At 39.8% G+C, this 13,324-nt stretch overlaps 1 protein-coding gene across 1 annotated transcript in view; it reads left to right on the forward strand.

The window, feature by feature from the left end:
• Window positions 1–13,324, forward strand: part of SCRN1 (secernin 1) — a 37,624-nt gene that overhangs the window by 18,284 nt on the left and 6,016 nt on the right. The window contains exons 3-5 of the mRNA XM_069860211.1: window positions 2,623–2,804; window positions 9,615–9,817; window positions 12,648–12,842. Coding sequence (XP_069716312.1) covers window positions 2,623–2,804; window positions 9,615–9,817; window positions 12,648–12,842 — 580 coding nt within the window. The remainder of the gene's footprint in view (window positions 1–2,622; window positions 2,805–9,614; window positions 9,818–12,647; window positions 12,843–13,324) is intronic.

The following is a 13,324-nucleotide window of genomic DNA, read 5'->3' on the forward strand; positions in this document are numbered from 1 at the left end:
TCTGATTTCTTAGTTACAAAGCAAAACCACTTTTTTTTTTCCAGAATTCTCTGGATCTTTAAAGCAAGATCAAACAATTTCCTTTCTCCATTTTGACTGCTACCATGGACAATAAAGTCTTTATAATGAATAGCTGCTTTGAAAATGCTTGATTTTGGGATGAGGCTCCAGGTAATAAGCATTTGGTAGCAAGGATAGCCAGAATATGTTTTGCAGAGAAAAGGAATTCAGCTTTTTTTAGCTTATCACTTTTCAGAGTGTTTCCACAGCTTTTTCTTTTAGAAAATCAAAGCATGAGTGTAAGCAAGCTTGTATAATAAGGCCATTCAGCCAGAGAATGCTGTACAAGAGGGGATTTATCGAGTGCTGAAGTCTCCTCCGCATTGCACGTAGGTTTTTGCTTTCTGCTGTGGAGTTGAGAAGGTTCACGTCCTGGATGACTCTGCAGGATGGATCCAATTAGCTGACCACCTATGAAATGAAGGGAGCCAAGATCTGTGCTGCACAGGGGTTGGTGTCTACCTAGCTGCAGATCTGTCACCTCATAGCTGCTCTGGTCATGTCTTTGCATATTATGTGGGAAAGCGCTTGGCCCAGCTTCTTTTCCTGCTGCTGCTGTTCCTCCTTTGCACATCCAGGAAACAAAGTTATTCCCTGTTCACTTACACTCATTAGGTGCTCATCTGAACAGCATTGACCTAAAGCTCTGAAAAAAATGTGCACGGAATGTCAGAAATGAGATTTACTCACCAACAGCTCAAATGGAGAAGGAGGAGTCTTGATAAAAAAAAAATAAATCTGCTCTGGCATGGCTTGCTTAGAAAATCAAATAATGGGTGAACTGCATGAAGTGATTTTATTAGTCGGATCTTTGCTCCTGGCTGGTGCCAGATGATGTTGCACCTCAATAGATGAGGAATCTGCCTCTACAAAATCATTAGTGCGTTGCTGTATTAGGAATTTGGTCAAATATTAGGGATTTTCTCCAAGAAATACAGCAGATAAGTCCCTGCCAGGGTCTTAATGCCTAAGCCAAAAATCAGAATTAAGCACACAGCAGAAAGAAGAGGGAACCATGCCCTTACTCTGTTTTTAATTCCTTAGAATAAGAGTTCCCTGACCATCCCTTCTTTTTTTGCTGTCCTATGCAAGAAATCATCCCCTTATTTCTCCTATAATTTGCCTGGTTATAGAGAAAGATGAGAGTTTGACCTGTTAGCACACAATTCCTAATGAAGTTGTCTACCCTAAATTCTTATGTCCTTCTTGCATGGTCAGAATGAAGGACTCTGTAAATGGAATTCCTGATCAAAGATGGTCTGTTACGCTTTCTAATTGCACGCTAGACTAACTATTACTGTAAAAATTATTGCTCAAGACTGGAGGCTGAAGGGTCCATGCTGTGTAATCTTTAGAGGTGGAAAGGCAAGTTAGAAAGAAAAAAATAGCTTCTCATAGCTAACAATCTTGGACTGATTCCTTTGGCTTTGGGTTTTAATATAGAGACAGCCTTTTTTTTTTTTTTTTCATGGCAAACAGCTTTGGGTCCACAAGTCAGTTCTGCTCAACCTCCTTACCTTGATATGTCTGACTAAATATTCCTCAAGGAAAATGTTGCAGGTTACTTTCTGCAAGGAAGCTGTTATGACAGGAAAGCTGGACACTAAGAACTGTCTCGTAAACACCACAGACAGCTTCAGTTTCCTCAAAAGAAAATTTTGTGGAGTTTGGTCCTTGAAGAGCTTAATGTCACCAGTAATAAAAAGTAAAGCCCATTCCTTTGGCTTGTACAAGCCAATGATCTAATGATGAATCAAGCTTTCTTCCATGCTGCCTGGGAAAACAATGCTTGTTTTTAAATCTTAGAGCAAGGGAAAAGTAAGTATATTTGAAAAGTAACATGAAATTTCTTAATTTCTTGCAGCTTCAGTGTCTTCTCTGCAACCTTTCTCTGTATTTTTGACTTGCCAGACTACATCTACAGACCTCTGATTACAGTAGATCATTTAAAATAGCAGGAACATCAGTTTTAAGCTAAAGCAATGCCTGTGTTTTATTTCCTGTGACTACTGGCCAAAGCGTTGCACTGAAGCTTTTTAAGTCTTGTGTTTTTTTCCCTTTCTACCAGCAGCCTCAGTCCTGGGGCAGCTGCTGGGGGGCAGCAAGGGAGAGGGGGAAGCCTTCTAATCTACTTTGTGCAGTTACCATTGTCACACTGTGTACATAACAGAGTACTGGAGATTGTGCTTAGGTGAGATAATAGAATGATTTGATGTTGTTACTATGTGGGAACACGATCCATATTTCTTTACTGTAACAGTACAGTCTGTCTACACCTGCTTTCCAATGATTCTAGCATTTGGGTTCTGCTTGGCTCTTTGAAGTCTGAAACTATCAAGAGAGCTATATTTTCCCAGACTTTTGCAATATAAGGATGTAAAGGTCCAAACATAACAGTTAAATACTGTTTGAGAAAATCCTCTGTGTGTATTCAAGACATGGACCTTTTTTTAAGTAATATGTGTCCTGTCTGTACGTTTAAGTCTTCTGTTCTTCAGTCACAGTATTAGATTAAGTGCTTGCAGTTGTTTTGCTTTTTTTCTTTTCCTGCTTTCTCTGCAGTGCACATATATTGAGATTGAGCAGGCGCCGAAGACTCACGCTGTTGTGCTGAGCAGGCCCTCCTGGCTTTGGGGGGCAGAAATGGGAGCTAATGAACATGGAGTCTGTGTGGCTAATGAAGCCGTCGTGACCAGAGAACCAGCTTCTGAGTCTGAGGCCTTGCTTGGAATGGATCTTGTCAGGTGGGTGGCTTGCCAAGTTGTGACCAGTCTTTGGATGATGATGATACCCGGTAACAGCCTTGTGGTGTTGGTATTGTGAGATTTTAAAACAATATAAACGGGAGAACTGTCTAGGCAGAGCTCCAGATACATCTGAGTTAATACTCAGAACACTTGAAATCTGAATTTAACTATGTGGTATGTACCAGTCTAATGTGAGGTCACTCAACCTACCTTGTCTACCTACCCTAGAGTCTAGCAGTGGCTATTCTAACACCATAAGAGAAATCATAGAATCATAGAATAACCAGGTTGGAAGAGACCCACCGGATCATCGAGTCCAACCGTTCCTATCAAACACTAACCCATGTCCCTCAGCACCTCGTCCACCCGTGCCTTAAACACCTCCAGGGAAGGTGACTCAACCACCTGCCTGGGCAGCCTCTGCCAGTGCCCAATGACCCTTTCTGTGAAGAATTTTTTCCTAATGTCAAGCCTGAACCTACCCTGGCGGAGCTTGAGGCCATTCCCTCTTGTCCTGTCCCCTGTCACTTAGGAGAAGAGGCCATCACCCTCCTCTCCACAACCTCATTTCAGGCAGTTGTAGAGAGCAATGAGGTCTCCCCTCAGCCTCCTCTTCTCCAGGCTAAACACCCCCAGCTCTCTCAGCCGCTCCTCATAAGGCCTGCTCTCCAGCCCCCTCACCAGCTTTGTTGCTCTTCTCTGGACTCGTTCCAGAGCCTCAACATCCTTCTTGTGGTGAGGGGCCCAGAACTGAACACAGGATTCGAGGAGCGGTCTCACCAGTGCCGAGTACAGAGGGAGAATAACCTCCCTGGACCTGCTGGTCACGCCGTTTCTGATCCAAGCCAAGATGCCATTGGCCTTCTTGGCCACCTGGGCACACTGCTGGCTCATGTTCAGTCGCTGTCAACCAACACCCCCAGGTCCCTCTCCTCCAGACAGCTTTTTAGACAGACTTCTCCTAGTCTGGAGCTGCACAGGGTTGTTGTGCCCCAAGTGCAGGACCCGGCATTTGGCCTTGTTAAACCTCATCCCATTGGTCTCAGCCCAGCGGTCCAGCCTGTTCAGATCCCTTTGCAGAGCCTCCCTACCTTACGTTGTTAGTAAGGAACTGCTAACTAATTTCTAGCATCGGATTGCTGGCGTGCCCTTCATTCTCCCCCACTTTACAACAGCTACTCTTGACATAAAAAGCTTATCCTGGGCTTATAGCCAACTGTAGGCAGAAACAAACTATTATGCCTCCCTTCAGCCTGCGCATTCCGATGCAAACCATTGCCCTTATTTAAATGCTGGCAAACATACTCCTGTAAGTTTGCTCATTGAAGACTGTCTGCCTAAAAGGCTTGTAAGTCTCAACCTGCATGCTGATCTTGTAGTGAAGAGAATTTAAAGGAGAGTTGGGTGAGGGAGGAAAGATGAAAATGAAAGAACAAGAGAAAATGGTGCAAACTTATTACAAAGAGAGAGGGTGCAAATGGACTTAATTTAGTTAAAGAAGGAACAGGACAACTGTTTATTTAAGTGAATCAATTAGACACAGTGGTTACTGCTGGTTTTTGCCCTAGGATTCTTAATGAATGGTTGAACCAATTTCAGACAAACTCTCATTTTTCTTGAGAAATACTAAAAGATGGGAGAGGTTCTGAATGACTGGGAAAAGGTTAAACATTGTGGCTATGCTTAATAGAGTTCAAAAGAGTTGTGGTTATAGAGCAGCGTAACCTCAGTTCCTGAAGGGGAAAAAAATCCTCTGAGTATCAAGGAATTGATGAATGTGCTATAATAACTGTTAGTCCAGAAAAATCCTGCCAAACTATTCTGCTTTACTCCTGTAATGAAATAACAAATTTTATGCATAGAGGATAGGAAAATTGGCTTTTAAGAGGGCATTAAAATCCAGAAGTTATTCTCCTAAGCAAGCTGGGAAACTTGAGTTAGAAGAAATTGTTAGGTGTATAGCTGCCTTGAAACTGTAATATTCTCTAATGATGTCTCTGCAGAAATACACTATCTAGTTCCAGCTACCGTAAATCAAGAGGAATGTGAGCCAGTTGGAGAGAATGCAGTGGAAATGGGAAATATGGTCAGAGATATATAGAATCTGACTAATGAGAAAATACTGAAGGAATTTGGGTTATGTTTCTCTTTGGTGCTTTCTCTAAATTATGTATCACAGAAGGAATCTGTGGAGAAGCTGTACCTGGTGAGCTTAATTGCATCAAGGGAGATTGAATAGACTCTGAGGCTTTTTTAAGAAAATGTAGGACAAGTTCTGGTCAAGAAAAGGGATACATTAGGTGACTTTCCAAGTTCCACCTTTATTTTTTACCTCCTACTACCATCCTTTTGAGACTTTAATAAACCATTGGTTTAGATGCAGAGTTCTGCTTATTTTGGTCAGTTATTGCACTCTCAAAATACTGTTTAACATTCAAATATATGTCATCCAGCAGCTCTAGATTTACCTGCATGAGCAAATCAATATAAGGACAAACTGATCATAATCTGTGAGTGATCACCACCTGTAGATATTAGCCTCCTTCCCTTTATTCTTATCTGCAAAAGAAATTGTCTGTTGCTGAGAGTGCTTCAGGCAAGGAGAACTAGAGACGTGTTGCCAATTACCATCTGCCTTTTGTTCCAGCCAAAGTCATTCTTTTACTGTGAAAACTTGGCTGGTTGCATTAAGCTTATGTGTTTTGGATCACCTTATAGAGCAGAGAGCCATTAAGTGCAAAATCAATCATGTCTGTTGCAGCAAAGCAGCTGGCACCACCTGTGTCTCCTACCCATCTGCAGAACAGACTAATTCTGTTTCTCAGGATTTATTGGAATGAAAATGAAGTGAGGTGTTTTAATCCTAATTATCAGCACATCTCTGCTGACTGAATTTTTCTCGCATCTGTTGGCTTTGCACATCTGTGTCAGATCTTAGCTGAAGGATGAAGACTGATGTTCTGTGTGCTTATCTGACTAGCTGCTTGCAAAAAAACCTAGAAGCTTCATACTCTGAAACATGTTCTTCAGAGCAGGTGTAAGAGTTAACCCAGGAGTGTAATCTAGGTTGCTTGAATGCTCAGGCTCCCGTAAGAGTTCACTTCTACATTCTCTTAAAGTAATTATTCTTTTTTTCTGTAAGGGAGAATTCTCCTCTCTTTTAACTCCTGTGGAATTGTCTAACTTTCCAGTTAGGATATAAAATCCAGCCAATGTGCGCAATGGCTGTAGGTGTGTGTTGTGAGAGCACATGGTGTTAAAACAGTCCAGAGGCATATTTCAGCAGGGTAGAATAATTCTGAAGTCAACGTGCTTTGTTGTTGAAATAGGATGTTGAAAATTCATCCTGCAATCTCATAAACAAAGCATTTTTTTTCAGTAAGATCATGATGGACATCACTAAAGATGTATTTCACAAAGTTTTAGCTTTTTTAGTAACTGGCTGCTGGCTTAATGCCTGAAACCAGTGTGGTACCTAGTATACTGCTGTATCGGAGGATTAACACAGATATCTACAGATTTGTAGCTTGATAGTGTGTCACAGCATGTCAGAACATAGAAGTGATTCTTAAGAAAAGAATAAAGTTTGTGTGATTGACTTGAGGGGCAGAAGTTGGTGCTACTCCACATAGGCTTGTCCCTATCTCAGTTTATTTAAATGGACAATGTGAACCTAGGTCACATCAGACAGAATAATTGAGAGAAAACAGGTTCCAGCACGTATCCTTTTCTGTTCTAGGGATTTATTAAAGAGCTGGTCTTTGAAAGCTGCACCAGGATTGCTGCATTGGTTGGCTTATCAGGATTTTCTTCAGATATTCTTTCTAGTGTGGCCGCGGTTTTGGGGGGTACATTTTCCTCTCTAAATCACATGTTTACTTAAGGAAGTACATTCATATGAAGAGATGGTATACTGTTTTGCTTATGCTGGTATGGTTAGAACAAGAGATCTATATATGTAATATTCAAAAGGTATATATGAAGAAATCTGCATAATACACCTTTTTTTTTAATTGTCGTCTTAGTTTTTAATCCCTATATGTTTGTATTATTTGTTTGTTCTTTTCATTGCTGGTGAGATTGCTTTTTCAGAACCAGGCAGAGATGCCAATCCTGGCAGGAAGTCAAGAATGCTCTTTAGAATGGTATTAATTTGTTTACTAATTTATTTCCTTAGAGAAATCAAAACTGTATAAAATAGGACGTCATCAGCATGGATGTTAGTTACTTCATTTGGAAGGTCTCTGTCTGTAACTGATTTGCAGAGTTGAGAAGCTTAAGATAATGTTGTTTCAACAAAGTTATAATACACTGAGATAGTGCCTCAGTTATCCAGGACACTGATGCTGAGCTAACTGACAAGACCTACAATTTTGTAGAGATAAGCTGTGTGATTGTTGTGTAGGGTGAGTGGTTTATTTTGTTTTCTTTGGGTTTTTTGCTGTCCCTTAGATAGGAGCACCCAAACAAAAGCAGATTCTAGGCCTTTGTTAAAAGAAAGTAAATGTAACGTTGGAACCATTTGCAAAAAAGTTATCTAAAAGATATTTCTGCAGCCTGAATCTCTGCTCTAGTTTTGACAGAGAAAGTTAGACTGTAACCATCTCGGAAGGAAAATTTGAGGGAGACATTATTAAAAGTTTTAGTGTGATTTTATATCTCTTGGCACATTTAAATCTTATTATAACCTAATGCTTTTTGTCATAAACTGAGAAGAGAGCAGATTACCACTGAATCTAGTGACTATATGGTCACCAAGGTACTTGTTGGCCCATTTGTTTACCTGTAGCAGCGACAGCTCTTGGAGTTGCTCTTAGGGAATAAAAGAAGACCTGCTTTTGGACTGGGTATTAAATTATGTCCGTGGTATGTGCTGAGACTGGCATCTCTGTATTGCTCTGAATAAGTAACTGCACCAGTGATGAAAGGAATGAAAGAATAATGTCGATGCATAAGGACTAAAAATGGAAGCAATACACAAGTTTCAGCTAATAAGAGAAATGGGACTAGAGGGAAACACTCTGTAAATGCAGAGTAAGAAGATGATGGGTGAGAAATTGACACTGTAAATAAGGACCTAAAATTCTAGTTGGCTCTCCTGTCACTAAGTGATAACTAGATGCTGCTGAGAGATGTGAAAACACTGCTTTCAATAATTCACAGAATCACAGAATAACCAGGTTGGAAGAGACCCACCGGATCATCGAGTCCAACCATTCCTATCAAACACTAAACCATATCCCTCAGCACCTCGTCCACCCGTCCCTTAAACACCTCCAGGGAAGGTGACTCAACCCCCTCCCTGGGCAGCCTGTTCCAGTGTCCAATGACCCTTTCTGTAAAGAATTTTTTCCTAACGTCCAGCCTAAACCTCCCCTGACGGAGCTTGAGGCCATTCCCTCTTGTCCTGTCCCCTGTCACTTGGGAGAAGAGGCCAGCACCCTCCTCTCTCCAACCTCCTTTCAGGTACTTGTAGAGAGCAATGAGGTCTCCCCTCAGCCTCCTCTTCTCCAGGCTAAACAACCCCAGCTGTCAACCTAAACCAAGCCTAATAGCAGCCAACTATTTAGCAAAGCAGGTCCAGTGCAGAGATTGAGTTGAAAACTATTTAGATCAACTGTTTGGATTCAAGTTATCAGGAACTGATTTGTGTACTGGAGCATTTAGGAAAGAAAAGGAGCAATGTTTTCTCGTCATTGTGTAATGGAGAGGGCTAGCACAGTACTTAAATTTCAAAAGGTGAATTTCTTGGAACTATCCATCAGTCAAAATTACTTTGTCCACAGAGCTATTAGAGTAAGGTAAACCAACAGGAAAATACTAAGGTGACATAACCCACAGAAAGGAATTTTGGACTGATCTAGGTAGAGGCATGAATATGTTATTGTTCGAAATATTGCATTTCTTCATTACCAGTAATTGCATTTTGGAACCAGTGGAATCATTTGCAGGTTTGGTGTGGACTCTTTCTGGTTACTGCTTTTGTTGTTGACTTGTTTAGGGCTGTAAATTATCATCCCATTTATTGAAGGCAGGATACAGTCAGTCATTCCCTAGAGCTTACTAAGTCTGCTTTTCCTTAAAATACCCTTGCTTTGCTCAAAATTCCTTGTAAAATCATGTTCATTTAGACATATGGTTACTCTTAGTTCAGCCAAAAGCCATATCTGGCATTTGATTGTTAAATGGTTTGTTTTGGGAAGCCTCTACTGGAACACTAAAACATACAGTGCACATTATGCATCAAAGGATAACATACACCTACCTTCCAAACCCAATTAAGTATTGAAGCATTGGAAAGGGAGGTTGTAGAGAGATTCTAATACTAACTGCTGCTTCTCTTTTTTTGATCTCTGGTAATACGAATTTGCAATTTCCCACTCTTGTGTAGAGAGAAATAAACTTGCATACAGCTACAAGTTTAAAAAGACTTTTGCAAATTGCCCTTCAGATTTATTCTGCCTGGGGTGGGGTGTGTGTGATGGGGATAAATAGAGCAGTGCATGTTTACAGTGCATTTGAGGCCATTGGATGGTAATTGGACTCTTTCCAAAACCTAAAACCCAGCTGTATGATAGGCTTGTGAATAAAGCACCGGTGTAGAAAACAGAAACTCGAAACAAATTAAGTAATTTTTATTTACATCCTGTAATTATGGCAACTCATTAAAGCAAGAATTCTTACACTAGGGATGCCTGACACTTTGGTATTGTAAACCACATCAGTGCTGATGTTTAAAATTAATAACTTATGAAGACCTTGCTGTTACACGTCTATCTGAATCTCTGTTTTACCCATTTCTTACAGACTTGGCCTAGAAAGAGGTGCAACGGCTAAAGAAGCGTTGGATGTAATAGTTGCTTTATTGGAAGAGCATGGACAAGGTGGAAACTATTATGAAGATGGGAATTCATGCCATACTTTCCAAAGTGCATTTTTGATTGTGGACAGAAATGAAGCCTGGGTACTAGAGACTTCTGGAAAGTACTGGGCAGCAGAGAAAATCACAGGTCAGTTTATCACTCACAGCAAACCTCTCTTATTCTAAATAGCTGCAAAGAATTGTCTTGGAAGAATTGGTCTTAAAGTTGCCAAGTTTAAATAGGTGACTAGTTAAAGCAAGTGTTTGACTAAATAATTGATTTTAACCTTCTTCTATGTTTGTACTACTCTTAATTTTTTTTTATATGTTGATTTGCATTGGGTGATGTAGCTTTGCATTTTCTGTGAAGCTGGAGATAATCACCTGTATACATAAGCTATGTAATAATCCTGCTTCAGTTTTTCTCTTTGGTAAGTGTTGTGTTTTCTCAGATTTATTTACTCTTTGGAATGTATCAAGTGTCTTTTTCATGCAGTTAATGCCTAGATTGTTCCTTACAAATCTAAACTATTAAGAGGGAAGGATAAGCCTTGATAGCTTTTAGAAAAGGGCTTGTGTTTGGTGATAAATTGAAGGAGCTGCTGATGGTTGCTTTACTGCAATATATGTAGTTCCCTGGTATCTCCATTTCTTATCTGATACTGCAAAACAATACTTTTCTGCTCTTTAAACTTGTAGGTGATTTATTTTTCCATATGTGTGAAGCCAGAGCTGCCAAACTAACTTCTAGATTCAACTGACTTGGTGGCTGAGCTTATTTAAAACTTCGCTGGAAAATATGTGCTGCCTTAATGTGATACAATTGTTTTGAAGGGAGTTTTATTTTTATTTTAGAGCTTTTTAAAATTTTCTCTCACTTGGAAGAATTAAAAATTCAGATAATTTAAGAGGACTTGTATCATCGATGCTTTGAGCTATGATAGATCCATTCAATTCTCTTTTCGTTTCCCCTTCACTGAAAAGTAGGAGATATATGGGGAGGAGGGGGGGGGTGTTAACTTCGTTGAAAATACCAAAGCAAAGAAATAACACCAGGCTGTGTGATGGCCAGTTGTCAGTTCATGTCATCAAATATCAATCAGCTTATTTTAGCAGGGATGGTGTTTTCTAGATACCAAACATAGAGGAGGGAAGACTGATAATGCTGTCCTGATAAAAATCAAAATTCTGGAAAGCAGCTGACTCCCGAGATTCCTAGGATTATGCAGTGACAGGTCGCCTTCTTCTGTTGACGTTTCTGGCTGATATTTGAAGAGCAAAGTTTTTTACTGAGACATTTTCGCTGCATCAGCAATACATAACCCTTGTGTCCTTCTTCCCAGCAAATAAACTTGCCTTCATCTGCTGCTTGCAGCTTTTTAAAACGATACTGCAGCTCTGTTCTGATTTTTACCAGTGCGTTTCTCTTCAGGAGGTCCCTGTGAGCTGCAGATAAGTAGTTTCCATCTCCTGCAGTTTGCTGAGGTTTCTAGGATGAAAGGCTGCGGGCTATGTATGAACTCTGTATTTCATACTTTGTTCAGGGAGGTTTTTTTTGCAACCATAATCATGCCTCAAACTTTCAAATGAATGTTCAATGCTGCTAAACAGGGGAGATGTGTCATTCCCCCTTGTGATGGCATTTTTTTCCTCACTGTCCTCAGAGTTTTTCTAACATTACTACTGCAGTTCTGTAAAGCTTATAGTGAATATTGATCAAGCAACTCTTTGACAGTAATTTAAGAATAAACACTGTAAAATCCTTGCTATTACTGTCCTTCAACTGAGTGAAAATTTTCTTTGCTTGTTAAATTTTCATTTTTTGAGGGGGTCAAACCCATGAAGTGTTATTTTACCTGAGCTACTAAATGTATCATTTAAAGAACTCTTAAGGAGTGGCTTGTCCAGCTTGATATGATCTCTAATATTCCTATCACTCAAGTCAAGAAAATACCCTGAAAGGTTTGCTGTTTGAAGGTGTGAATCAGAACAAACTGTCAGTGGCTGTAAGTCAGAACTGCATGACAGTGACTTTTTGCAGACCGATGCACAGAACTTCTTGCTATAGGTTTTTACTCATTATTTAAATTGCATGCATTACAAAAGCAAGCTTACTTTTATGGAAGGCAGTATTAATAACTTTGATAAAGACTGCTTTGTTTTCTGTTTTAGAAAAAGCTTGTGCCAAAATCTAGAATGTGGTTTTATTTTAGTTCACAGATTTACTTTATGAGCTCCTTCTTTGGCTTCCAGTGCATTTGCTTTATTCTCTCTGAGGAATATCTGCAGCAGCCACTGTTAGTCATACTGTAGATGTGTGGATACGGGCACTGCGGTGTTTTTGAGAAAAGCAAATTAAACCCCCTTTAGAATTCTTTGAATGCTACTTATACTTCTGTTTTATTTTATGCCATTTTAAAATTTAAAATTATAAATTAAGTTTAATTTAAGCCTGTCTTGCTGCTTACAATAAAATTGGTTTTTTTCCAGCTGGGAAGATTAAAGAAATTGGTATATTTTTAAAAATTTTTTCCAAATCAACTTTTCAGTTTTGGGGGGCAAAGAAGGTTCACTATACTACATGCAGCTTTGCTGAAATGTATTTTGAAATCAAGCATTGTTGTGGCAGTGGAATACACCACTGGAGAAAAGATGAAGAAGGTGCCTTTGATATTTGGCAACCACTCTTACTTTCACGGTGAGAATGTGTGAATTACAGATTGTGAAACTGGTATTCTGATTCAATACCGCTGTTGGTCACCAGGCAGTGTAAATATCTAAATAGGGCACCGAGAACTGAGCTCTGCAACCTGCAGGACTTGTAACTCTGTGTATGTTACGTAGTTAGGCAGTTGTGTGAAATGTGTATCCTAACTAATGATTTAACTTGTTTCTTCATTGAAATTACATTGTCCTTCCAGCTTCTCCCTGAAAAACTGTATTAATGCCCTCTTTTAATTACGTGGCTCTTTCTACAGAGGGAGTGAAGTGCATTTGCAATCAGCTTTCATTAACTACAAAAATTGATGCTGAGCATCCTGAATTAAGGAACTATGTGAGAACTCAAGGATGGTGGAATGGAGACTCGGACTTCAATTTTTCTGAAGTGTTCTCTGTTGGTGATGACCATTTAGCCTGCTGTTCTGGTAGGGAGAGCCTAGAAAAGCAAGGTGGTAAGTGTTGAAACATGTTTCTGTATGTGTAGCAGGATTTTTAGTCACTGCTGCCTCCTTTCAGATGTTATGCCCAGAGTTACATGTGACTGAGAAGAATACCTCTACATTTAAACCACGTGGAAAGAAAGACCAGAAATGAAGACTGTCCCTAAACTTGCCACAATTTAGAACAAAGCCCTTCACGTCCCCCTGAAGCTTAAGGTTTTAAAATAAGATTGGAATTATAAAATAACTTTCTTCGCTACTGTTCTGATGTGCATGATATGTCACTACATTTGTGCTTCAGTGTAATTATAGTGACCCTACCTAATACTAAAATTGTAGTACTAAAGAAAAAAAAAGGCCTCGTGTATAAAAGCTTGAGCTTAGCGGCTTCTGTATTTTGGGAGGTTTGCTTAGGCTTTTGGGGAAGCAATTAAGATCATAGTTTAAGGAAGAGCAATGCTACTCAGTTACAAACTGGAGTTCCTTTTTCATTG

This window comes from Phaenicophaeus curvirostris, chromosome 6 (genome assembly GCF_032191515.1).
Source record: "Phaenicophaeus curvirostris isolate KB17595 chromosome 6, BPBGC_Pcur_1.0, whole genome shotgun sequence".
NCBI classification, from domain to species: domain Eukaryota; kingdom Metazoa; phylum Chordata; class Aves; order Cuculiformes; family Cuculidae; genus Phaenicophaeus; species Phaenicophaeus curvirostris.